Source organism: Marmota flaviventris, chromosome 2 (genome assembly GCF_047511675.1).
Source record: "Marmota flaviventris isolate mMarFla1 chromosome 2, mMarFla1.hap1, whole genome shotgun sequence".
NCBI lineage: Eukaryota > Metazoa > Chordata > Mammalia > Rodentia > Sciuridae > Marmota > Marmota flaviventris.
Window position 1 is genome coordinate 30,538,083 of NC_092499.1, and position 27,679 is coordinate 30,565,761.

The 27,679-nt window shown below is 44.1% G+C and overlaps 1 protein-coding gene across 1 annotated transcript in view; it reads right to left on the bottom strand.

Moving 5' to 3' along the window:
- Rgs6 (regulator of G protein signaling 6) overlaps positions 1-27,679 on the bottom strand; it is a 564,395-nt gene that overhangs the window by 56,409 nt on the left and 480,307 nt on the right. Inside the window, exons 6-12 of the mRNA XM_034635914.2 lie at positions 27,176-27,240; positions 24,093-24,169; positions 21,669-21,750; positions 20,419-20,493; positions 18,819-18,917; positions 17,464-17,525; positions 5,987-6,097 (exon numbers count right to left, since the gene is read on the bottom strand). Coding sequence (XP_034491805.2) covers positions 5,987-6,097; positions 17,464-17,525; positions 18,819-18,917; positions 20,419-20,493; positions 21,669-21,750; positions 24,093-24,169; positions 27,176-27,240 — 571 coding nt within the window. The remainder of the gene's footprint in view (positions 1-5,986; positions 6,098-17,463; positions 17,526-18,818; positions 18,918-20,418; positions 20,494-21,668; positions 21,751-24,092; positions 24,170-27,175; positions 27,241-27,679) is intronic.

The following is a 27,679-nucleotide window of genomic DNA, read 5'->3' on the forward strand; positions in this document are numbered from 1 at the left end:
AGCCCTTGGTCACTGGATGCTGGAATAGTCCTGGCCTTGCACAGAGACCTGGTTTCTATCATCATTCCGGCTTCTCCCTCCCCCAGTAACAGAAGATGCGCCTGTCTCATTTTCTCCCTTGGCACAGCACTCGGTCTCCCTTTGTTGTTTGAATTGTACTCTCAGGGACGATTTCCTGCCCCCTGGTGGCTTAATGCCTTTGCCAAGCGAGGAGGAATTCTAGTGCCAGGTGGAGGAGAGCAGGTTTTATTTACCTTGCTACCTTTGTGTTCTGAACACAAAGAACACAGCACAGAGTAGGTTTCGGTACCTATGTGTTGCATTAAACTGAGAGGAAAAAAATTGCCTTTTGATGGTTTTATTAGTCATTTTCAGCCTTTCCTTCATGGGCGGGGGCCATCCTGAGGCTGAAGTGTGATGTTGGCACTGGGCCCACACTCTGTCTTTCCACCAGCACCACTGCCAGCGCCCGAGTGGGGACAAGAATCAGGACTACATTTTTTGCTTGCATCTAGATTCTGCTTATAGGTGGACAGGACCTGCAGCTGTCTTAGGCTAGATATTAAATTAGAGGCTGAACACCAAGAGCAGAAGGGGCTCATAAGGGCACACAGCCCCCCTGGGGGTAAAGTGCCCAATAGGTTGGGATCAACCAAGTAGCCAGGTGACCATCATTGCCCTAAAGTATTGCATGCTTCTTTGCTGACTTAAGAACAAAGGAGGAAATTCATTTTATCATGGTGAATTAGCATTTAGTTCTCCTTCTTTTCTGAATACCAATGAATGACCAAAGGAAGAATCACTCACTTACCCATATCCATCCAACCTGCACTTTTAAGTGCCTACTAAGTGCCAGATAGAGGTTTAGATGCTAAATTAATTGCAAGTGATTTTATACTTTGATGAGTTGTTGAATATTACATCCTTTCCCCATGCACCCCCCGCCAACTCACTGGGGGAATGAGCAGCCACTTTAAACTGGGCAGTCACAGAAAGTTTCCCTGAGGAAGGGACACCAATGACAAGGAGATGTGAATGAGAAGGAAAGCCAGCCCAGGGGAAGAATGGTCCAGGAGGGGAACCGTAAGACTCTGAAGTTCAATGAAGTTCAGTATTTATAAAACAAAAACAAACAAACAACCCCCCCCCCTAGTATGTAGAAATAAATGGTTCCTATCAGCAGATGATAAGTTTGAGGAATTTCAGAAAAGGTATAAAGCAGATGGATCAAATTCATGCATGACAAAGCTGATCAAGAGCAGTCTATGATGCCAGTAGAGTCATCAAAGACAGTAGCTGGGCAGGGGCTGGGGACAGAGCTCAGTGGCACAGTGCTTGCCTAGCATGTCCAAAGCCCTTCCCAAAGGAAGTCTGGGAAAATGCCAAGCTCTGGCTGCAGGACTGGAAATAGAGGCCACGGCTGGGCATTAGACAGGGGACATATGGAAGAAACTCAGTACAGAATAAGCGCCACATGGAAGAAGTGGTTTGATAAGTAAAGGGGGGTGCTTTTGGTTCAGTTTCCAACACAAGCAATAAGACCAGGGCAGTGCCTCTGCTAACATACAGCAAGTACACAGCGAAAAATCATCTCAGCAGCGCAGAGACCTCTAAAGACACCCCAGCTTTCCTGCTACCTCTAGCTACTTCAGAAGATCTGACTGGGCTCCCCCAGGACCCATCACAGAGGGAGAAGAGTGGACTTCTTGGCGAGCACCCGAGGAGGGAGCTGAGGGGCAGTAGAACCTCCATCTGGACCTGACTCAGGGCAGAGCACTTGTTCTGCTAAAGAAGGTGGGGCTCTGTCTCCCAAGGACCCCACAGCTGGGTCTTAGAGCTCTGAGAGAGGATCCAGTCTCAGGCTGCTCTGCATTCAGAGGGGTCCCTGCATTCAGAGGGGTCCCTCTATCTGGCACTTAGTAGGCACTTAAAGGTGCAGGTTGGATGGATATGGGTAAGTGAGTGATTCTTCCTTTGGTCATTCATTGGTATTCAGAAAAGAAGGAGAACTAAATGCTAATTCACCATGATAAAATGAATTTCCTCCTTTGTTCAATCCCCTGTACCAGAAGGGGAAAAAATTTTTAGATGTCCAGAGCCTCTCCAGGGCATTTTTTTTTTGCATGTGTATTTTTAATGTTCACAGTTTGAGAACCATTGACTTGCATAGTTGCTGAGTGAGCTCTCAGCACCTATTGATATTGTTTCCTAACCCAAGACTATGTTGGGGTATTAAAAGAAAAAATAAAAAGCAAAGACCTTCATTTATGAAAGTGAATGGTCCCTCAAGTCACTGGGATGTGCAAGGAATCTTCTGCTCCGAGCAGTGATTGGAGCTACAAAACAATGATCCTCTGATTAGTGATGGCCAGGGACCCAGACAAGGGGGCAGAAATGGAATGGAGATATTTAAATACAAAATAAGAGAAATAAAATCTGTATCATGCTCTCCAGGGGATTCAGGGGGATAGACATGAAGAGAGCAGAGCAGGCTGCTAAGAACAAAACCCAGCCAGCACCATCAGGACGGAAAGCGTGATTGTTGCCACCCCTCCCAATTCTCAGTGGGCAAAGAAAAACTCACCAAAGCAAAAAATCACAGAATGGACACCACCGAAACCCACACTGGGGACTCTGAAGTGCAGCAATTCCAGAGGTTCTCTCCTTTGAGTATAAAATAAAAAGACTAAGAGATGGAAATTAAGATTGGGAAAAGATAAGAGAGATGGCAGCTCCATTCCAGACGTCAGGGATTCCTACCAAAGGATTTCCTGAAAAGAGAGGGTAGAATGGGAAAAAAAAGAGAAGGTGTGATTAAACAATAAAAAAAAAAGGAGAAAGACAAAAGACCCTGAGTTCAAGAGAGCTGTAAGTTTTTGGATCAGAATGAAAGAAACTACCTGAATCACGTAGAAATATAAATAAAAAGAGATGCTCATTGACATACGAAAGAAGTTCGAAAATCTATCAAGTTCATGTACATCTGGAAAAGAACGGGATGTGGAAGAGGTGAATTAAAAGTTTCTGCTTTTAATTTTACATATTTCACTCTATGTGTTTTTATTTTAGTGACATTTTTAATTAAAATATTTCAAAGTAACGTTTTCTTTAATAGAGATATAAAAAAAGTTGGCATCATGGGAGAAATAGACAAACTCTAGATAGGGCAGAGGGGTGGGAGGGGAAGGGAGGGGGCAGGGGGTAATTAGTGATGCTGGAATGTGATGATCATAACTATCCAAAGTACAGGTATGAAGAGACGAATTGGTGTGAATATACTATGTATACAACCAGAGATATGAAAGATTGTACTCTATATGTGTACTAAGAATTGCAATGCATTCTGCTGTCATAGATAAATTTAAAAAAAATTGGCATAAAACTTGACTAGTGAAGCAAAAGTCAGGGAAGAGGAAAAGAAACAAGAAGAAAGAATGATATTCAGAAAATATAAAGTTATCAGGAAAAAGATACAATAAATGATCAGAGTAAATTCAAAGGTTATCCTTCCCAATACCCAAAGCAAAACAGCACTAGAAAAAATGATCTGAGGACATTATAACCGTCAAATCAAAAAGAATGGACATCCAGTAGCCAGGTGAAGACTCTCGAATATATTAATAAAGAAATAGAAAGTTAAATGAGACATCCCCCCCCCCGAACCTATTGGATTTGCAAAGTTAAAATGCTTGGGTTTGTAAGGATGTGGGGAAACAAGAACTTTCAATGAGGGTATGAAAAAAATTTGTTTTAGTTTTGCTCAAGAGGAATCTAGGCACATGATCTAAAATTAAAATATGTGTACCATTCCCAGAAATTCTACTACTGGAAAATTTATATTAAAGAAATAATTGGACTTGTATACAGCGATGTTCCTTGAATCATTGTTAATGTTATAAAAAAGACATGACTTAAATATTTATGACCCAGGGATGGATTAAATATATTTCACTTCACTCATGCCAGGGGATATTATGCAGATATTTAAAAAGGATAAGGTGACTCCATGTGGGCTCACATGGAAAGATTGCCATGATACATTGCCAATTAAAAATATTGAGCATGAAGGTGGGAGTTCATAACCCACTTGAATCAAAGTGTGGAATATGATATGTCAAGAAATTTGTAATGTTTTGAACAACCAACAATAAAAAATTAAAAAAAAAAAATAAAAATATTGAGCAGAATGTATAGATAAAGAACCCAATTATACTAAAGAGTAGGATATTTTATATGTGTACAAATCTAAAGGGATAGACACTAAATCAGAGGTTCCCAAACTTCCTGAGTTCATGACACCCTTAGTAACTTAAGTTTTTCATGGTCCCCTTGGGCCAGAAAAATCCCTAACAGTTATTAAGTTCAGGATCAATCAACTTAATATGTATTTATGTACTTACGTGAAATGCAAATAAATTGAAAGAAAAAAAATTTCTTTCTTTCTTTTTTTTTTTTTTGGTACTAGAGATTGACCGCAGGGGCATTCAACCACTGAGCCACATCTCCAGTCCTATTTTGTATTTTATAGAGACAGAGACTCATGGGAGTTGCTTAGTGTCTTGTTTTTGCCCTATTTTGTATTTTATTTAGAGACAGGGTCTCACTGAGTTGCTTAGTCTCTCACTTTTGCTGAGGCTGGCTTTGAACTCATGATCCTCCTGCCTCAGCCTCCCAAGTGGCTGGGATAACAGACATGCGTCACCTTGCCTGGCTATAAATAGCCAGCCACAATGTAAACCTCCTGGGAACTGCACATTTTCTCAAACTTTGGAATCAGATTGGATTCTACCACTCTCTTTTCTTCTCCCAGGTCGATTTTTATACCGCATTAACTTTTTATCCCAGAAACTGCTCTGAACAATCTAGATTTGCAAAAGGTGACATCATTGAGAAGGATGGAATACGCTCTGTGGTTGACAGGGAGCCACCCTAAGCCTGTAGCTTACACCGTCTCTGACAGCTGACAGACATTGCTCTTCCCATCAACCATTTAGTCCATGGTAGCCCTAGTTCCCCCCTGCAGCTTGGAAACTAGGGCGTCAGACTATAAACAGGGGTTCTTCCTAGAAAATGATATTGGGCGAGAGGGAGAGAGGATTTTCTTCCTTAGGCACATATGGATTGCTTTTTAAACTTTTCATAATAAGCATTTATGACTTTTACTAATTTTTAGAAGGTTTCTCCATTTCAAGAGAAGATGCCAGAAAAAAATAAAAAAGTGAAAGAGAACGTGAGTGTGACAGAAAAATGAGAAAAGAAATGTCATCCAGTTAGGGGGCAGAGGTTGTGAAGGCACAGAGCGCAGAATTGTTTACGCGCCTCCTGTAATTTTGGAAGTGGTCCAAGACCCTCTGGGCTTCCCTTGATCAGCGATTAAGTAGCTACACCTGTTCCCCTCACAGGGCAGGAGCGCCTGGGTGGTGGAATTACTGCTGCCAGGATTTCTAGAAGAGCAGAGTGATGACATTCACAGCCCTGGAACCCTCTGCCTGGGTTGCAGTCCTAACTGCCACATACTAGCTGTGTGACCTTGGACAAGTTCATGAACTCTGCTGTGCCTGAGTTTCCTCATCAGTTCCATGGAAAGAATAATAATGCTTAATAATGTTTATGTGCTGAGAGAATTGAAGACATCTACTGTGTGATATGGCCAGTACAGAGCAAGTGAGTGCCAGCGAACACTGCTACTGCCTGCTAAGAAGAAAACACAGATTTCTTTTTTTTAATAGGAAAAAGTGAGTGACTGCCCAGTTATTGCAATGCACAAAGGGTCAGAGAGAGGTCAGAGGGAAGCCACAAGGACCCACCTACAAATCAAAGCTCTAAGGAGATAGAAAGATGGAACAAGCAGAACTCAGTCGGGGATTCCTGGCAAGGTTCCTGTGTTAGCAATAAAACGCGTCAGATGAAGATAGGGAGTAATGTGATCTCATAGTTTTTTTCCCCCTGCAACCCTCCCGCTTCCAAACCTTAAAACATTTTTTACCTCATCTCTATGTCCCATAAGGCGATGTCATCACTGATCCAGGGATTAGATGGCTCTGCGGGCGTTATGAAAGGATCATATTCCACATACTGTTCCGTGTAAGCAATTAAGCTGCAGGAGGGAAGCACAGAAAGGCACTGACTTCCCGGAAAAATGGCAACTCTGTTTCCCACAAATAGGAGAGCAGTCTTCCTATGACTCTAAATTAAAAAAGAATGTTTCTACTCCCACTTCTGACCAACCAAACTGCTTTCACTAGTCCTCATTCCCTTCCTGTTATGAACATCAGCTCTGCATCTTATGGCTGCAGTCATAGTATACAGATGAATTTTAAGACCTCCCCCGCCCCCCGTCCTGGTTTACCTGCAGCTTAGCACACCATCTTGCTTTGCTTGTGCTAGCCTTAGGGATGCATTGGTCCAAATCTGCTTGAATTGCCTTCCTGCAAAGACCACAGGTCTCAAGGCATCAGGAGCTCACAGAAGACACTATGTATGGTTCTGCCAGGTGGCGGACCCAGCATTCACAAACAGGGGACTTTCTTATGGGAAAGTCTTTTAAATCCTGGCACACCGCAAGGAGTTCACATAAGCATTTTCCCAAAAAGCCATTTCATTTTTCTAGCTATAATTACAACCATATATATATATATATATATATATATATATATATATATATATATATACACACACACACACACACCTATATATATATATATATATATATATATATATATATATATCTAATATATAATGTAAAACAATCAAGTAGTATTAAATGGTTCTCGGTATCCCCTAAAAAGCAGTTATTGTTTTCTCTTATCTCTTCTTCATCTACGTTCTATCTTCTGTTCCTTCTTCTTGTCTATTTTAACATTATGTGCTTTTGTAGCTGTTCTCAATTTGTCAATTCTAGACAAGGATTTAACTTCCTACTCACTAGTCTCCCAGCCCACCACTGCCCACCCTTCAGTGTTCTTCCATACAGACTTGTATAACTATTTTTGTTAAACCAGTGGTCAGTGTCCACATTATTAAACTGGATAAAATTGTTGCTCAGCCCAGTAGCTAACTACTGCTTTCCAAGTGTCTTGAACAAACCTGTAAAACCCTTAGCAAAAGCTTTTTCACATTTTATACATATGAGATAATTAATCAGTTCTCTTTCTATTCCCTAGAGATCTTCTCCCCTATCTCCTGGAAGTCCTCTTCTCCACAGTCTGTAGCTCTCTTTCCCCAACATGGACTGTTGTCTCCATAGACCTGAAGCAAAATCATCATCCTGAGACTTCCATTACTTCTATTGAAACCTCATTTCTCAGATTCTGTGTCTGGATCTTGGTTTATATATCACATTTTCTTTATCCATTCATCTGCTGAAGGGCACTTATTTGGTTATATAGTTTACCTATTTTGAGTTCAGCTGCTATAGACATTGATGTGACTGTGTCACTGTAGTATTATGATTTTAAGTCCTTTGGGTAGGGTATTAAGCAAGGAGTCGGATAGCCGGATCAAATGGCGGTTCCATTCCAAGTTTTCTGAGAAATCTTATACTGCTTTCATAATGGTTGCACCACTTTGCAGACCCACCAGCAATGTACGAGTGTACCTTTCCCCCCACATCCTCACCAACATTTATTGTTGTTTGTATTCTTGATAATTGAAGATAGAACCTCTTTTATCTAATTACTTACAAGTTACGGAGGAGGCCATCCCCTGCTGGAGTACTGGTCCAGGTTGGAAGACCTTAGATTTAGTTCTTGGTTAAGACATCAAATTACTTTTATCAAGTTTACCATATATTATATAATAGCCTTGTTGACAGGTAAAAAAAAAACAGGAAAGCATTTCAAAGTAATCTTGAAGTCCTCTATAATCGTCACATATATGATTGAAAGCACCATTCCAGGAGAGGTAGATCATGTATCCTGAAAGTCTTATATAGGCTCTTCAGTGTTTCTCATTGAATTTTAAAAGGCCAGAGAGCAACTATTGAAGTGGGAAGTGCTGCCTGGTGACTCAAACCACAGTGACACACTGGCTTCCAACCAGGTCTCTTTTGGAGAAATTTGGGAGTATCTTTAGAGAACTGGATGGAGAAGGGGTGGTGTGATGGTTAATCTGAATTGTCAACTTGATTGGATTAAGAGGCTTATGGGTGTGTCAATGAGGGTGTGTCTAGCAATGATTGGCATGTGGCATAGCCAACTGAAATGGAGACCCACCCTAAGTATGGGCAGCTCCGTCCAATAGGATGATGACTTGGATGGAATAAAAGTTGGAAGAACAAAGACAGCAGCAGATGCAAGCTCAATTCTTCTTTTTTTGTGGTGCTGGGGATTGAACCCAGGGCCTTGTGCATGCAAGGCAAGCACTCAACCAACTGAACTATATCCCCAGCCCTTAATTCTTCTTGAATGAGTTCTTGATTGCTGCTGTGATGGTCTGAGGCTATGGGACTCTGGCTTCTTCACTCTTCCAAAGTGGACTCTGCCAGTGATTCTCCAGAAGCCTTTGGTCTTGGACTAGGGTAGCACTGTTGATCCTTCTTGTTCTGGAGCTTCAGCCCCTTGGACTGTTGTGCAGCTACTGGTTGGTCCAGCTCTCCAGAGTACAGATGGCTACTGGGGACTTTCCAGCTTCTGGTTGTGTAAGCCATCCTAACAAATCCCCATTTTATAATTATACTGCCTGTTGATTCTGTTTCTCTAGAGAACCCTGACTAATACAGGTGGTGAGATTTAATGGTGATCTTGGTTCAAGAAATTGTGGTCCAAGGCAGGATGTTGGAGCCACCCACGCCAAGAAACAAGATATGGATGAGCAGGCACCGAAGGTACTTCTGGGCTTTAGCTTGGTTCTACTCATCCACTGAAAGCTGCACCATGATGTGCACACAGGGAAAATTTAGGGGCTGCCATGGACCCATTTGTAAGCTCTGCTCCTGGCCCTGGTTGATTTGCTCAGAAACAGATGCCTGCCCCAAGTGGGGTCAATGTTCTCATTTTCCGGCTTCAGCAGTGGAAGCTATACCGTCACAAAGACAGGAGCTAGAGATGGTCACATTTCCTACCACACATCTGTAGTGAAATAGACTGAGGCTGTGTGGAAAGTGGAGAAAGAGTAGCGGTGAAGAAGGACTCTCAGAGGTGCTAAAAGCCCTGGCTCTGACTCTTTCAAGCTTTGTTGCATGGCCATCCATCCCAGAGTTCAATCTGCAGCAGTATATTCCAAGGATCTATATAGGCTTTATTTTTTTGCTGAACCAAATCAAACTGGGGTTGCTTGGCTTGAAACCTAATTAATACATTGAAAGGGGGGTGACAGGGAGGGGAATATGAAGGCATGTTCATATTTCTTTTGTAGCACCGGCCAAGGAGGCTCCCTGTCCCCAAGAATATGTGCTTCCTGGGATGCACAGATCACAGGATGAACAAAGTCTGCTCAGGAGGCACAGAACAAAGAAAAGGCCAGGCAGGCAATGAAGGAGACGACCATGATCAATACCCGAAGTCAATACTAATGACCCCAGAAAGACTTGGGGAAGGACAGCGAAAGCATAAGGGAAAGTACAACAGAGGCAGGTAAAGGGCTTTGTGGGAGGTCCCCCACATACACGGATGCATGTGGCAGAAAAGCAGGAGGAGGAGGAGATGGAGAACAGAAAATAAACATAAGAAATCTAGAGGACGCTCATTAGGAACAATATTTCTCACTGGGCTTCTTTAAACGTTCTTGCGCCCTTGTCCCTGACGCCTTCTGATCACTCTCTGGCTTTCTTATTTTGGAGTTCTTGCATCAGTAGAAGATGCTATCTATCAACCTTTGTCAATGTGCCACCCACCATCACTGGGGCTTTGAACTGGCCCCTGGGTGGAGATGCAGAGCTGGCTGATCTGTCCACACACTCCTGCTCCCTCTCTCTGGAGTAGCTGGCACAAATCAGCCAGATGCTGCCATGGAGACACTCTGGTCAGTCGGCCATTTAGAAGACAGCGTCCGGCACTCCTGATGTCATTAAACAGCAAACAGGTCTCCGGGTCACGGGGAGATGCTCGCACTGAGTTAACGGCAAAGTCCGGTTTCCAACTCCATTAACCAGTCATGGGGTGCCAAATGGTTATTAATTCAAAACCTTCTTGATTTAGAATGTGATTAGGGTCTACCTTGGATAAACTTGAAGAAGAAGGAAATGATGAAAGGGAGTTTAGAAAACCTTTAGTCCAACCACTTGGAAAAATCTGGAAAAAAGTTTTGGATGTGATCCTTTTTTTCTGAACAACAGCAACAACAACAACAAAAAAATGACTTGACTTGGTTACAAATAATGTGACTTGTAAATAAAGAAACATTTGGCCGTGGAGTTGGAGGAAGAAGAGATGCGGCCCCCCAGGTGGAGTGACACTGAGGAAGGCATCCCAGGAGCTCAGTGCACGTATGTGGGGTTTGGTTTGCAGAGTGGGTAGGAGAGGAGATGAAGAGGCACCAACGTGGTTATTTTTCAAGGGAGAACAAGGCAAGGAGAGAAAGGCACTGTGGCACAGGGACCATCATTTCCACTTTAGTAGTACAGTGGAAATGTGCCAAGGCGTTCCTGACGTCACAGCCTCCAAACAAGCTGGAAACCGGACACCGAGGGTGCAAGGGCCGAGGAGGAGGACGTGTGTCACCTTCCCCTTGGTGTGTGTCAGTTTCTAAACTGATACACGAAAGAGAGCTGGAACAGAAGGAGGACCTGGTGAGAGAGAAGGAAAAGCAGGACAGAGAGGAAGCTGGGTTCCCATCAGTTAGTTAATTAGGGTTTTTCATGTAGGAGAAGGTGGGGAGGAGAGAGGACAGATAAAGAACTCCCTTCCTAGCACCTCGGGAGGCTGGGGCAGGAGGCTCTCGGGTTCAAAGCCAGCCTCAGCAACTTTTGAGGACTTCAGCAACTTAGTGAGACCCTGTCTCTAAATAAAATATAAAAAGGGGCTGGGGATGTGGCTCAGTGGTTAAGTGCCCCTGGGTTCAATCCCCGGTTACCCCTCACCTAATCCCCAAATTCAGACAGACAGACAGAAAGAATTCCTTAACCATTGGTTACCCAGAGGAAATCTATTCAATAGAGAAACTTGGGATGAGTGAAGGGACTTTGGGCCCCTCAGAAAGAAGAGCAAATGCCAGGAAAGGTCTCCTGGACCTTTTTTCCTTGTACGCTACAGATTCCAGGTCCTGGTCTGGATGCGGTGACCCTGGCTATAAATGTTACCTCTGATCTTTTTTTCCTGTCTCCTCAGTTGGACTGGGAGAAAGGAGAAGGACCTCATGGTTTCTGGAATCACACAAGAGCTAAGTTGTAATGAATTCTTTGGCCTCCTTTTCCCCCTTCCCTTGAATCTATCATTAGACATTAAGTTCACGGACTTCTATCACCCCAGCAGGTTTTTAATAGAGCCTTAGGGTACTCAGTCCCTTGCTGTCTTATCTCATTTCATTAATTACATTTCATGATCACCGCAGGTCAGGAGGCAGAGGAAAAACCAGCACCCAATTTCAGGGAGCAGCGGCAATCTCAGAGATAGGCAAGCAGGATGATGTTAAAAAAAAAAATCAATGCAGCAGTCAGCCATGACTCACACATGGCTCCCAGGAATGGGCGAGGATGAGCCAAGCGCAGAAGCAGACTCAAAACGAAACAACTTGATCTCTTCATGTGCAGGCAATGTTCTGGGGTACCTGGGTGATGGTGACCCTGGCGTAGCTCAGCACCACTGCAGATGGGAAGAACCTGACAACATGATGAACAGCTTGGAACTAAAATGTACAATTCTGTATTTTTGAAGTTGGTCTGTCAAGTGCTGTTAGGCTTGGGTGAGTAGAAAAGAGACTCTTTTGGGAACTCTTGCAAAGAGGAGGAAGACCTCATTTATTTGGCACCTTTGACTTTCCAGAGAACATAGACAAGTGACCAAAGGAGCCTCTTAGGGGAATCTACAGGGGAAATAAACTTCAGGCCTCAAAATTCATTGTCTATCATGAAAGATAGCACATGTCACAGAGAAGACACTTTGTTCTGGCTTTAGGATTAAGGCTAATACTTGGTTATTTGGTTTCCTAGTGTGTAAGATTCAAATTTCAAAAATGGATTCCATTGCCCTAGACCTTGAATCGAGTCTGGGCTTATATCTTGCTTTATATGATAAAATTCTACAGAAAATGACAGAGGGCCAATTCCAAGCCTCAAGAGGTTTTGCCTGCTTCTTCTCTCTTGTAATTCCACTGTCCCTGTGTGGACAAAATCAAGCCAGCCTGCTACAGTCCAAGTGGAGCAGAGCCCAGTTGTCCCAGTTGAGGACATTAGAAACCTGCAGAAGCCAAACACGTGAGACAGTCCAGCCAAGATCAGCAGAGTAGCCCCCGTAATCCACAGCAGCATGAACACACATGGCTGAGCCCATGCAGCCAACTGGCCCATGGACATGTGAGTAATATAAAAGGCCTATACAGGGTTGGGATTGTGGCTCAGAGGTAGAGCGCTCACCTAGCATGCATGAGGCACTGGGTTCAATCCTCAGCACCATATAAATATAAAATAAAGATACTGTGCCCAACTATAACTAAAAAAAAATACATATTAAAAAAAGGCCTATACAGCAGTCCTCCCTTATGGATGGTTTTTCTTTTTTGTAGTTTTGGTTATCCATAGTCAATTGCAGCCTAGAAATATTAAATGGAAAATTCTAGGAATGAATAATTCATGTTTTAAATTGCTTGCTGGTTGGAGTAGTATAATGAAATCTTGAGCTCTTCTGCTCTACCCAGGACATGAATCATGTCTTTATCCAGTGTATCTATGCTGTATATGCTACCTGCCCGTTAGTCACTTAGTAGCCATCTGGGCTATCAGATCCACTGTCATGGCATTGCAATGCTTGTGTTTGAGTAGTCCTTGTTTTACTTAATAATGACCCCTAAAGTGCCAGAGTAGTGATGATAGTAATTCAGAGGAGCCAAAAAGAAGCCATAAAGTACTTCAAGTGAAAAGGTGAAAGTACCCAAAGTTATTTAGAGAGACCACATTCATGTAACTTTTATTATACTATATTGTTCGGATTGTTCTGTTTTATTATAGGTTATTTAAATCTTTTACTGCACATAATTTACAAGTTAAACTTTACTACAGGTATGTATGCATAGGAAAAAATAGTATAGAGAGCGCAGTACTAGCTGCAGTTTCAGGCATCCATTGGAGGTCTTAGAATGAATCCCTTGTAGATAAGGGGAGAGTACTGTAGGTTTTAAGCCACCGTATTTTGGGGTGCTTTGCTAGTTAGCCATAGCTAACTGACACAACCAGTCAACCACAGATTGGGAAGGGATGTTGGTTAGGAAGGAAGGGCTGCTAGAGACAAGCATGTGGATAGGAAGAAGGAAACAAGCCCACACTAAAAACCTAAAAACAGGGACTCAAAGAGCAGAATGGTCTGGGGCCATTTGGGGAAGGGAAAGCAGACTGTGGAACCTCTTAAGATCCTGATCACCGACAGAACTTTACAGCACAATATAAGGACACCGGCCCACGTCATCCAGAAGTAACTGACATGTAGCATCCTTTCTTTAAGAAAGCAAGTATGCAAATGATCTTTAAGAAAGATTGTCACTTAAAATAGTTAAAATCAAAAGCTTAAGTATTCAGTGGTATCCGTCTGGAAAGCTCATTTGTGTGTGAAACGAAAACTGATACCTCAGGTGGGCTTTGGTGCTGCTTCTGGGTACAAAAGGCACCCTGGGAAATGCAGCTTGGTCACCAGGATGCTGGGATTTCAGGGGCATTTTAACATTTGTGGGGACAATGGACAGAATATTTGAAATTGGGGTGACCTGAGAAAATTGTGCAGAAGAGCCAGTCTCCGCATGCGAGGTCCCTCTCTCCCCGGAGGCTCCAGATTAGCAGTGCCATGGAAGCAGAGGAGGGAGCCACCTAAATTGTGGGCTGCAGCACCAGCCTCTGGCTGCCTGCAGGGCTTTCTGAGTGGGAGACAGAAGAAGAGAGGGCGGGTGGGAAGAATTGCATTAGCCTGTCCTATGTTAAAGCCTGGTGTTGTTAAAGGTTTGCATCTGAACCGTCCCCTAAAGGCTCATGTGTTGAAGGATTGCTCCAACGCAGCAATCCATGTTCAGAGGTGGGGACTTGGGGAAGTGATTGGGTCAGGAGAGCTTTAACCCATCAGTGGATTCCATCGAGGAACTAATGTTTGAAGGTCTTATTGGGAGGTGGGGAAATGGCAGGTGGTGAACCCTAGTTGGAGAAAGTAGGTCTCTGGAGGTGTGCCCTGGAAGGGTATTGTCCCTTGCCCTGCTTCTTTCCCCTCTGCTTCCTGGTTGCCATGGAGTGAGTGGCTGTCCTCTGCCATGCTCTTCCACCATGATGTTCTGCCTTTGCGTTGGACCCAGAGCAATGGAACCAGCTGACAGTAGACTAAACCCTCCGAAACCATGAGCCAAAATAAATCTTTCCTCCTTTAAGTTGAACTTCTCGGGTATTTGTCACAGAGGTGGAAAGCCAACATACCTGTGCTCCTCTGAGCAGTGCACACTCAGTTCATTCCATCTCACACACCTGAATCCTGCTCCTTTCCAAAACACCGTTAGTCACCTTCCGGAAAATAATAACCTTCACATCCATCGTGAGGGTACTGAGGGCCAAGCACCAGACCAAGCTCTTGCCTGCCAACTAAGCACCACTACCCTCTTTCCTTTAAAGAGGTGGAAAGGAGGCACAGAGAGATGAAGCCATGGGCTTCCTCAATTAGGAAACAGGAAATGGCTGAGGGGGGAGTCAAACCTCCACAGCTGTCCCCATCCTCTAAACGGTGGTCTATGCAGCTCCTGTAGTTTGCAAAGCTTCCTTATTCCCTCCCAATTAGGTCTGTCTGTGCTCTTAACCCCACGCTGACTCTTGTCTTTTCAGAACAGGGCCTTTGCTATCACCGGCCTGCCCAAACTCAGGGGACTAAATGGAAAAAATATGGGGAACTCTCCTCTGGGGGATGCAGTCCTGACTAATTACCACTTATCACCTGGAGCGGGCCCAGCTGTGTGGCCCACCTGTGAGAGCTCAGCTTTCCCCTCTGGCTAGCTGCCAGGGCCACCTCCTTGGCCTCACCTCCGTGGAGCCCAGCCAGCTGACAGACAGCCCAGCTCCGGGATGCTTTATCTCCTGCTAACACCCGGCTTCCTCTCCCTCCTCCTCCCTATCTGGGAGTTTCCTTGTGGCTCTAATGAAAAACCTCCTGTCATCTTGAAGAGTTGCCAGTTATTGCTGCTGGGAATAAAATCCAGCCTCTGCTGGGGTCAGGCTCCTGGAAGCTTCTAGCTGGGGAGTGAGGCTCTGCGGTTGGACTAATCCCTTGATGTGAGCAGCTCTCAAGCATAATTAGACATTCCAGGTGGGCTCCTCCCTGGGAGCCGGTAAACAAACAAACAATAGGAGGCTCCAGGCCCCGCCCCCTCCCCACCTGGGTTTTCTCCCTGTCCCGGCTGGCCTCAGCACACCGGTTCCTCCACACCCCAGAGATAAGACATAGCTGGCGACTCTCCCTCTCCTGACGTGAACTCTTGGGTCAGTTTGAGATTCTGAGGAGCTGCCAATGGCTTCACCAGATCCTCAGAGATCAGATGAGTGAACTTGAAGATTATCCAAAAATGTAGGTTTCTTGGGTCTACCAGTGGATCCGAATCCCTAGGGCAGAGGCTTGGGAATTTTCACTATTGAACTTGCTTAACTGCCCTTCCTCCCACCCTGCCCAACACACACACACACACACACACACACACACACACACACCCTGAATCTGGGCAGCGAGGCCCAGGGGTAAGGGTCTCCTGCCTCCACTGCAAACTCTAAGGAGCCCTTCCAAGCCAGACCTTAGCCCTGCTAGCCCACAGGCCTCACAGTGTGCCAGCACATCAATTTCTGTCCCTGTTTCACAGAGAAAGAGGCATGTAGTTCCTCGAGCTCTGAAACCAGTGCATTGGAGGTCTGAAACCAGTGCAATTTCCTTCTCAGACCTTCTTTGGGGGCAAAGGCACCAGAGTGAGACATAAAAACCACTTTCAGAGTCTGACGCTCTGGCCAGAGCCTTGCACGATGAAAGGGGTGTGTGGGGTAGCTCTGTAGCCGGCAGAGTGAGCTGTGACTGTAATTCTGGAACCGGTGGCAGTTGACTGTGAGTGGGGCTCTAATCATTAGCAACCTCTGGAAGCAACTGCTTTAGGGAAAATAGGAATACTGTGATTCTCAGTGGGGGTGATTTTGTACCCCCCCCCACCTCTGGCAATGTCTAGAGACATTTTTGGTTGTCACAACAGTGGGTGCAGGAACTCCTGGCCTCTAGTAGGTAGGCATCCAGGATATTGTGAAATATCTTATCGCATATTGGACATTATAAACACAATGAGCAATTCTGGCCCAGAATGTCAACGGTGCCATTATCAAGAAACCCTGGAATAGATATAACATGCTGCCAAAGACATGAATCCAAATCCACAGATGTCCTTGGCCCTCAAAGGCAGAGTGTTAATTCAGGGTTTTGATTTGGGAATGGAATTTTCTTAGCTTCCATTTGTCATTATTTATCTAAAGGTGTGGATGGACCCAGGGGATGGCAGGGAAAGGCTTACAGGTGGATCGTACAGTCCCCTAAACAAGCCGCCAATAAACACTAAGACCCCATTTAAGCCCTTGATTCCTCCAGAAATTGGTCACTGGTTGAACGGCAGCATTTGGATGAACAAATGTTCAGTTCTGGACGGCCTGATTAGATTTATTCCATACGGATTCCCCAGGTGGTCTCCCGTCTTCACCGAAGAGTTCAAAAAACACACCATTTAGTTGATAAAATTGAATCTCCCACGAGTTAACGGAGTGGAACCAGCCACTGGCGCAGATTGAAGCACAAATGCTCCCGTGAAAGCCAGGCTTGGGGGTGGCCAGATATTTTCCTAACAGTTGATTTGATGCAGTTCATTGGTTGATGGTGTGTGGAAGCGGAACACCTCCGGAGGATCCAATCCCCTCCTGTTTACGTGGCCGGCTCCTCAAAGGGCACACAGAATTTCTTTCCCCTATAAAGTGAATCTGGGCATTTTACAGCTGGAGAGGGAGCAATTCCATTTGAATTCATCAAGAGGCAGAAGGCAAAGAAGCATGCTGGAGCTTTTAAGGACATTCTTCCCTGATTGACAAGGTCCTGGGGCCACCCCCTGAGAAGTTTTAGCCACAGGACATTTCTTGACATCCTTCAAGAGAGGCCTGTTATCTTAGCTACATTCACATGGAGTCTGCTTCTTTCTTTCTTTCTCTAATATGTCAGTTTAAGGAGTAACTACATTCTAACTCTCGAAGTTGAACGCACTTGTTAATTATAAGCCTGTAACATTTCCCCCCTATAAACTATAAGAAGAAAGCAGTAAAATTATTGAGGGAAAACATACCTTTCAGCCACTTTGGACATTTTCAAACAGTGTCTATCAATCTGTGCATTCAAAAATGTTATCTGGGGGAAAGAGAGAACAGAGATGTTGAAGACCAAAAGAGAATTCTTTTTCCCCCAGTTCATTCCACGAGCCAGATCCTCCATTTCCACCAAGAGCTGAATACCTCCTCTGGCAAGACTTCTCCTGCCCTCTGGCTTTGTACGCCTCCAACCAACATCCTAGGATACTTTAGGATTCTCACTCTACAATTTAGCCTAGGGCACGTACTTGCCTGCATGTTATAATTTAAGTCTGGATTCCCAAAAGCTATTCCTAAAACTTAAAGGCAACATATATTCTACAAAGCTTAGGAACAGCACAGAGTTAAGATGTGCACCATAAAAATCTATTTTGCCTGAATTCCAGTGGCCATCCCTCTGCCCACCTTTCACACACGTATTACCCTGTGTGCTTGGCATGTTTGAATCGATCATCAAAGAGCTACATTGCAGATGTCTGTTTCTTCTTCCTGACCTAATAATAAATGTGCCAGGGGAAGATACCCAAAATTTACTCTTTAAACCCATCCCCCTTCAGAGGCTGGTAAAGCATGATACAAAGAGTAAGTCTCAAAGTTGCCTCAGTATTAGTAAATATCAGAAGGGAGTGATGTAATTAAGCATTCTCTGTTGATCTGGGCTTCTTATAATGTTAAGAAGATGACATTAAATTAAATCATGCTCAAATGGCATTGGGATAGGGCTTACTTTATTCTTTTATTTTTAAATATATTTAATGCTGAGGATTTAACTTCAGGGTGCTTTACTACTGAGCTACATCCCAGCCTTTTTTATTTTGTATTTTGAGACAGGGATCTCACTAAGTTGCTCAGGGCCTTGCTAAGTTGCTGAGGCTGGCCTTGAACTTGCAAACCTCCTGCCTCAGCCTCCTAAGTTGCTGGGTTTACAGGTGTGCACCACCACACCCGGCTATTCTTAAGCTTTCCTTCTGAACCACAGCAATAGCATTGGTGGTGCTGAGCTGGTGGGGGTCTCTGGAAGTGCAGTGTACTTTTAAGGGTCCTGGGATATGATCCCCTATCTCCCCCAGCTCCACAGCAGTGGGTGGGAACCCGGACCACAGGGCTCAGCCCCAGCATTGTGACTACTCATTTTGTGCTTCTTTAAGAACTGTTGCTGGAGACTCTTCCAGCTTCTCATGGGTTGTTCACACTGCACTCAAAGGTTCCAGTCTCCCACTGATGGATTCCACAGTGGTTTCCAAGCTCTCCTGGTCTGCAGAGGTGAAGGTTAAAGGGGATTTTAAATCAACCCTGTCCTGTCCTGGGAGGGCAGCTGTGGCGAATCATTCACCTGTTTCCGGATGTCCTCTTTTGTAGTTTTCCTGATTGGCTGACTGGGTATGTGCACAGGACTCTGAGACTGGGACTCTTCCGTCACACCGTACACAGACTAGAAGAAGCAAGAATAAGATCATGTACCTTCAGAGTTTGAGGGGTGGCGAAGGGTCAGTTAGTTTAACCTCTCATCAGATTCTTCCAGGTCCCTCTATGACATCCACACAAAAGTGACAGGCCTCTGCTTGAATTTCTCAAATGATGTGAACTCTGCCTCTTGGGGCATCTCATCTCATTTTTGAGTGACAACTGCTAGGAAATCCTTCCTTTTGTCAAGTTGAAATGGTTTCCTTGCATGTCACTGTTTTTCCAGATATGGCCCATGAGCCATCTGTGAAGAATCACCTGGGGGCACTTGGTAAAGACACATCTCACGGAGCTCCCCCCAGACCTGCTGTGGGTAGGTTGAGGATCTGCACTTTTATCAAATGTCCCAGGTGATTCTGGGGCTAAAGAAAGTTCAAGAGTAACTGCTAAAGGTTATATGCAAAAAAATCCTTTCTAAATTTTCTGCATGGCAGCAGATGACAGGCCCATCTGGTGCCAAATTGAGATGCAGCATTTCAGGTTTTCTTTTTTAAGTGAAATGGATTTCTGGCCTCAGTTTCTTTGCTTGTCTAAAAGCTATGGCTCTTTTTAAAAGCGGTTCCTAGTGTTGGGAAGAGACTAAAGGCCACCTTTTGTGTTAGGAAAGAATCAAAGCCCTGAAGGACACGCAGGGTGGGGCTGACATCTATAAAATCAAGAAGGGTTCTGATCAGGTGATAAGGTCCATGGGTCCATAAAATTCTAGATATTAGAGTTAGAATTAGGGACTTTAAAGATTAAATGAGAACATTTAAGACAAGGACTAATAATTTAAAGTATAATTCAGTAGGCATTGTTATCTCAGTGACAAACAAAATACATAGCCGATTGATAAGTTGTGTGATTGAAAAGTAGATTGAAAAATTCCACACCTGACCTCATGTGACAGGTTACAGTTAAAACACAGGCCACTAAAAAAAAAAATTATATAAAACTACCTTCAAGGCTATGTGTATATGAAACATAAATAAATTTTGTGTTCAGACTTGGGTCCCATTCCCAAGATTTCTCATTATGTATATGCAAACATTCCAAACTCTGAGAAACATAATCCAAAACCAGAAACATTTCTGGTCCCAAGCATTTTGGATAGGAGACACTCAATCTTTGTGTGTGTGGGTGTGCGTGACTTCAGGATGCCCTGGGGAAACCTCAGTCTGGCTTAGCTGCCCTCCTGGGGGTTCCTGACCAGCCTGTTCTTTCCCTAAGGTGGCCCTCCTGGCCTGGTGGCTTATTGACTGGTTTCATTTCCACCCAACTGTGGGCTCTCTGAGAACGTGAAGCCCAGCAGCAAACATGGTACCCAGCACCCACCAGCCACTCAATAGATACTTCTAGAATTTACTAATAGAATGGTTTCAGAAGTTAAGATAGGGCAGATTTCCAAATAGAAAATTATTACGTGGAGAATACCAGAAATGGAAGGGCTATTGGCACCAAGAAGTTTTAATTCAGCTCAAGGAGCGAACCTTTTTAACCTTTTGTGGATTCTTCAAACGCCGACATTTTCTGATGTCCATTTCTGTTGTGTTCACACAGCCTGGCTGAGAGAAGAAGATCGTATAAATTATTTAGCCCAAGTAACACCATCAGAACAAACCTCTAGCTTCCCCATTACGGATAATTCATGAAGGTTTTCATTGGGCTATAACGTAGGCTCTTATGTTCCTGTGAGAACGCCTCATTCTGACCTTCTGGTAAGGATGATATGGGGCGGGTATAGTGTACGGTTTCTAAGAGCAAACTTATTATTCAAGTGGCAAGATGGCCAGTTGCTAAAATTTATTTGTAACCTGAATCAGTATTTTCAAGGATTTAACAGATATGGATAGGATGCCAAAGATATCGAGTTGCCCCACGTGCATGAGCCCAGACCAGGTTGAATAAGGTGACATACTGCCTTCTCACTTCAGACCTCATACGGTAAACCAGTCTGTTTAGAATTTACGGAGCACCAAGTTTTTTGCATTTCTTGCTTTTTGGTTGGTGGTTTTTCTGTTTACAATGGTTCCCAAGCAGAGTGCTAGAGTGCTGTCAGGTGATCCTAAGTGCAAAATGGCTTGGATATGCCCCAAGGAAAAAATACGAGTTAGATGAGCTTCACTCTGGAATGGGTTATGGCTGTGAGTTCAAAGTTAATGAACCAACCGTTCATGTGCTGGTTCATGTTAAGTAGGGGCATTTTTTACACTGGAACAAACATTCAGCAAATTTACATATTGATCAGTTGACAAAAATGTGACCAGAGGCTCGCAGGAACCCAGAGCTATTCTTCTCTAGAGTGGATGCTTCAGTATTCACTAATTCAGTGTTCACAGATTCCTTATAGAACATCACTACTGTCAACGGCAAGAGCTAGCTGTGTTTGAAAGACAAGAGTTTAGAGTTAAAAGACAATGGAAAATGGAAATTGTTAATTTAGGGGAATGTCAACTTCTGGGGCTCAAAGTTTTCCCGGTAGAATTCTTATCACTCCTCCATTCCATTTCCATATTTTCATGAATGGATATTTTTTTTAAAAGGTGGCAACTGACATATTCTGGAATATCTGCTGAGATTTCATAAATGAATGGCCAAACCAATTTTACAAAGCATAGCACTTTTTAAAAGAAAGACACCTGATCACTAGAGACAGTCTCTTCTTTGTAGAGAAGAAAACAGGAAAATGAAAAAATACACACACACACACTCATGGAGAACTAAAGTACGGCTTTCTTACCACTGGTCTGTGGACATCCCAAAAGGCACGTTCCTGACTATCCAAAATTTTCCGTTCCGTCTTGTCCTTTTTCCGATCTATCCTGAAAGAGAGGTAGTAAGAGCTTTTTGTCCCCACCGGGACCCTTGCCCCAGTTCTCTGCTCTCATTTCTAGAAGCTAAGCTGCACCCAAGGATGTTGGCACCTATGTGGTCCCTGCTCTCTGCAGGTGTATGGTTCCCTCCAGGAAACCAGGGCTGGATTATAGATTGCCATATAGGTGCAAGAACATGATGGACCCGCGGGAAGAACAAGAATGAAGTTGTCCCCCTAAAGTGTCAAGATGTGGTTTATTGAGAACTGAATTACCCGTTGACACACCCCTTCCCTTTGAAGTGAATACTGACCCCACACATTTATAAGAAGGAATAGAACTACGGGTTTGGCAGTGTTCCATCTCAAATCTGAAAGTTTACTTTTAGATTCAGAGCCAGTAGAAATGTCTTGAAAATGCTGCAATTACGTATTTTAAAAGTCACTGAAGCCAACTGGTTTTCTAAAGGCAGATTAATGGCCCTAGCCTGTGACAAGATTTAGAAGGTAAACATAACCAGTCTCAGGTGGGGGAGACAGAAATTGCAAGAGAGAAATTACAGGTGACAAAGACAAGATTATTTATGTTCCAATCAGCAGCCTAGATAAAAGACTTTTTTTTTTTAAGCATGTGTTACTTCACATTATCTAAGTAAAAAGCAACTCGGATTAATTGCCGTGTAACTTCTGGTTCCTGGCTCTCTTGGGAGCACTTTAGTTTACTGGACTGAAATAAACCCGTAATCACCCCATGATTTTTGTGATAATTACTGTGTACTTAAATGGCCCACAATTATAATGCAATCACAGAGTTAATCAAAAAAGTTAATGGAGAAATGCCATATATGTACAAAGTGCCGATGTCGATGTCCCCTCCCTTTATAACATGTGATGCCAATTGATTCTGCAAGAGCAAATTTGTGCTCCTCCCTGCTTCCCAGTGGCTTCTGAGTAACCAGGTTCATTTATCCTGCAGCCCATACAAATCCCTCTGGTTTCCCACCCATTCTCCCAACTTTGATTTCCCCAGACAGTGCTTATTGCAGCTCAACCCCAGGGCCTTGTGCCCACCTCCTTCTGGGACTGCTGGGAGAATTAGGGTAATCAGCAGGAGGCTGGCATCCTGGGCAGGGGACAGGCAGAGACTGCAGAGGGAGGGTGACAGCAATGACCGCATATAGAGTACTGGACCAGCTGACCTTAGGTCATTTCACAACTGTGTCCACAGCTGCGATCCATCCTCACCACGCAGCCCGAGACCCAGCTCTAGGGGATGCGGGACGCCACTCATAGAGCGTGAAAGCCCACGGGGCCTGCTCACATGCAAGTGGCACCCAGAAAAGGGGGACTTGTATTCTCCCCACTCCACATTCCTGCCCCACCCCATCATAGTCACACTCTTCCTATGGACACTGCTGTCAAAAGCAGATCCCACGGGAAAGGACAGGGGAGACCCTCCCACAGCAATGCCAAGTCCCAGAATCACATGGATCTGGTTGATGGCTATGTTTGTGGCCTCGGGGACATTTATTCCTCATTCTTTATATTTCCTTCGAGAGGAAGGAATTTCTACTATATATTCAGGGAGGGAAAAATATGAAAAAAAAATCCTTTCAATTTTTTTTTCTTCTCCTATTATTTTTTTTTTTCTTTTTATGGAGGAAGAATGAGTTTACTTATTGGTGAATTTGAAAGAATAAATTGAGAATGCTCAGACTGATCCCTCTCTGCCCCCGTCTGGGTCAGTCTGTCTGCAGGATATCCCTTCTCTGCATGCAGTAAACTTAGATGGGTCAGCTCAGCTCAGGTCTGGTAAGGAGCCCTACAGATACCTGTTTTTGCCCCGGAAGTACAGATTTAATTTGGACTTGAGGCCACAGATCCAAAGCCACACTTTATCATCTTTCAGTTAATGGACTCCAAATGTTTGACTTCTGTGTCTTATTTTACAATTGATTTTAAACTCCTACCCTTTAGAGAAAAAGAGGAGAGTGGCTACTTGTCTTCTCTAAAATTTCAGCATGTTTTCCTCTGAGAACCAAATCTCCAACCCTACTGATTAGAAACCTTGGACAAATAGCTCTACCTTATAAGCAGAGGTCTACATCTGGGAAGGTCCCCTTGCTTAGGGAGGCATGTGCTTTTGAAACTATTACAGAGCTGCGTTGGTTCCAAGGATGAAATGTATCCATCCTGAGCTCACTCTGCACTCACTCTCTACTGTTCAGCCCTCCTGAGATCAAAGAGATGAATGACAGCTGGGAGCCTCCCTTCAGCAATCCCACCCTCACACCGTCTCCTGTTTCAGAGAGTCTTTTTCCCTCTGAGAGGGTCTCTGTTAGGTTCACCTACTTTACTTGCGCCTCTGCTTGCATAAAGATGAATTCCCACTTCCTTGCAAACGCCCTCTGGAGTCTTGCTAGGTTTTCCTAGGGAGAAGTGAAATCGACAAAAAGGCATTAATCATCGTAAGTGAACTCATTGACACCCACGCTTATTACAAGGTGGCCATCCATTTTGGTTACCCCCGACAAAACAGCAGGGCCCTGCATTAAGTCCGTTGGACATGAACACAGTTTGACTTTGCACCATGCTCTGCTTGTACAGAGCTGCACTATTAATATTCATTTGTACATCCATTAAGTTTGAAGTCTCTGTGGTTCGCCGGATACCTGTCCTCTTGTGTGTTTTTATAAGAACACAACTCACCTAGCACTTGTTATAAAGGCTGCAGAACGTAATGGTGTGTGGCTGTTGGGAAAGGAATGACAGGGGCTTTGCAACCTGTTGGGTCTCTCCAAGAGCCAAATCAAAGATGGACCTCTCAAGGACAAGCCTGGGAGGTTCACAGGAGAGGAGAACCCGGAGGACTTGGCATGAGCGATTTTTAAAGTTAGGATTCCAAAGTGGACCAAAGGGGGTGTCTCTCTTTGTGATTTTCATAAAAGGAAAGCCCAAAAACAGGAGAAAGGAAGTCATCAAGGGTTGCTTTTAAAAAAATAATAATAAAGTAGAGAAGTATTTTCTCTAAGTCTGCAGACTTAGCTAGTGGAACATTAGGATTTGGTGAGGAGGGGAGTTTGACAGGGCCCTTAATGATCCTCCTAATTCTGATTAATGCAAGGCCTGAGCCCACATTATGCTATGTATTTTCATAGAGCTCATGCCAACACTAATTGATTACCCTCATTAGTGGATTATTAATATAAAGGGAGCTTCAACTGAAGAGCATCACACATGAACTCACAGCTATTACCAAAGCTTGGTGTGCAAGTACATCTAAAAATCTGTCCTTTTGACTTTCCACTGTTTCTAGGAAGCCAAGCTGGTGATGACTTAGTGTCAATCAGTTAAGGAGAGTTATATGAATGATGATAAAGTCACACCATGGAATACTAGGAAGCCATTAAAAATGATACTGTAGATTAGTATTACTGGTATGGAAAGTCTCCCCAGAAAGTATCATATAGGACTGGGAGAGAAGTACCAGAGAGTAATGTTTTTGGCATAATTCTATATTTTTTTGTAAAGAAAAAAATGTATGCATAGAAAAATTGTGGTGGTGGGAAGTCACAGGTAACATAGGTTATTATCTCTCCTTTTTTTACTGTTTGAATTTTTGTTTTCTACAAAGGGAATATAACCAGAAAATTTTAATAAAATGACTGCACTTTGAAAACAAAATGCTTTGTTTGTTCAGAACCTACCTCCACCTGAAAAAAATCATGCCATATTCTTTACAAATGCCAGAGCAGAATACTACAGTGCAAGAGAAGAGAAAACCAAGTAAAACACACCCAGAGATGGTGCAGTTATACTTCTAACCGTGGGGTACATGGGAAGAGAAACAGGAGGGAGGGGCTACTTCCCTCGCAGTCTGGATCTTTCCTACAGGTTGTGTCAGGGAAGCCATGGTGTCGGGTTCAAGTTTCTTGCCTGGTTACATAAAGAGTAAAACAGCCTTGGGAAGAAGGGTCATGTGGCTTCTACGGCATCAGGGAAGACAGCGGCAGGAATGACCTCCCAGAACACTCAGAGCCACCAGGCCAGATTTGCTTGGGAAGGTCCCATTGAATGTCCCCTCATAGGATCTGATAGGCAGACTTAGCCAGGTCCCAAGCCTTGGACGACCTCTTGTGCTCTCTCCTCCCATTCACAGGTCCAGATGCCAGAGAGATCAAAGAGGGCTGGGAGCCCTCGGCAGGTCCCCTCTCCACTGGCACACACGTATTTGCTTTGGGGAATGAGGGTTTGGTGGCTTGGAAAGCTGGGGCATAGGTTCCCAAGAGAGGCAAGGCCCGGCGGGGGACCTCATCATCCTCTGGGAAGACTGAGACAGTGCAACTGGAAGGTGAGAGGGTCTGAAGATGTTGTTAATGCCGGACCTTCCAAGGAAGGATTGTCCTCTGCCCTTAATGTTGCCTCTCCTCCCACGGTGGCTGGCCCCTCAGTCTTCTCGTGGCTCAGCAACACCTCTGCTGGAGATTATGGAGGGACTGGGAAGTGGAAGGTTCACAATTTTGCCAATTTTCCCGATTTTCTGCACTGCATATAGAGTTCGGTTTTGGGGGAAAGACTCTGCCACTTTTTCTTGCAGAATAGCATTTCATTGTATGGACACATCATCCTACTTTAGCCATGCACCTGTTAGCACACATTGGGTTGTTTTCAGTTACCACATATAACTGGTGTGGATCTTAGTGTATAGGGTTTTGTGTGAACATAAGTTCTGATTTAGCTCAGGTATGTACGTAGCAATGAGATTACTTGGCTATATGGTAAGTGTATGTTTATAAGAAACTGCAAAACCATTTTCCAGAGTGGCCGTACCATTTTGCCACCTCACCAGCAATACAGGATGGTTCCAGCTGTTCTGCATGCTCACCACCACTTAGTAGTCTCAGTATTTTTTTTTAAATATTTTTTTTTTAGTTGTAGATGGACCCGATACCTTTATTTAATTAATTTATTTTTATGTGGTCCTGAAGATCGAACCCAGTGCCTCACACATGCGAGGCGAGTGCTCTACCGCTGAGCCCCAGCCCCAGCCCATCAGTACTTTTTATTCTAGTCGTTCTGACAGGTGGGTGGTGGAGTCTCACCAGGGAGTCCATCTGTTTCACAAATGGCTACTGGCATCGGGTATTTTACAATGTGCCTCCTCACCATCTTTTTGTCCTCTTTGGTGAAATATCTGTTCAAGTCCCTTTGCCCATTTTTACGTGGAGTTGTTTATTATTCTTTTATTGCTGAGTTTGGAGAGTTATTTATATAAAAATGCAGTTTTATTGTGATGGTGAGAGAAGCTGAGAACATCGGAAATAGAAGAGACTCCCCTCCCTGGGTAGGAAGGGCTGGAGGGGTAAGAAAGGGAAAATACCAGCGTGGAGCTTAGAGACCCTCCCGCACCTAGCCTGGGAAACGGCCACACTTACGGCTTCATAATCAGCCAATTCCAGCCTCGCTTTATTCTGCATGGTCCTCTTGCAGAGATAGATGGCTGAGGGAGGAAGAGAAAGGGCAACATGCATCAGACCAGCAGAGCAGTGGAATCATAAACCCATGTGTCCCTCCATCACTCCATCTCTTCATCCATCCATTTATCCATCCTTCCATCCATCCATGCAATCATGCATCCATCCCTCCATCCCTTCATCTATACATTCCTCCATCCATCTATCTATCCATCCATCCATCCATCCATGCATCCATCCATCCCTCCATACCTCCATCTCTTTATCCCACCCACCCATCCATCCATCCATTCCTCCATCCACCCAACCATCCACTCATCCCTCCCTCCCTCCATGCCTCCATCTCTTCATCCATCCACTCATCCATCCCTTCATCCATTTCTCCATCCATCCATCCCTTCATTCCTCTATCCCTCTCTCTTCATCTATCCATTCATCCATCCATCCCTTCATTCCTCTATCCCT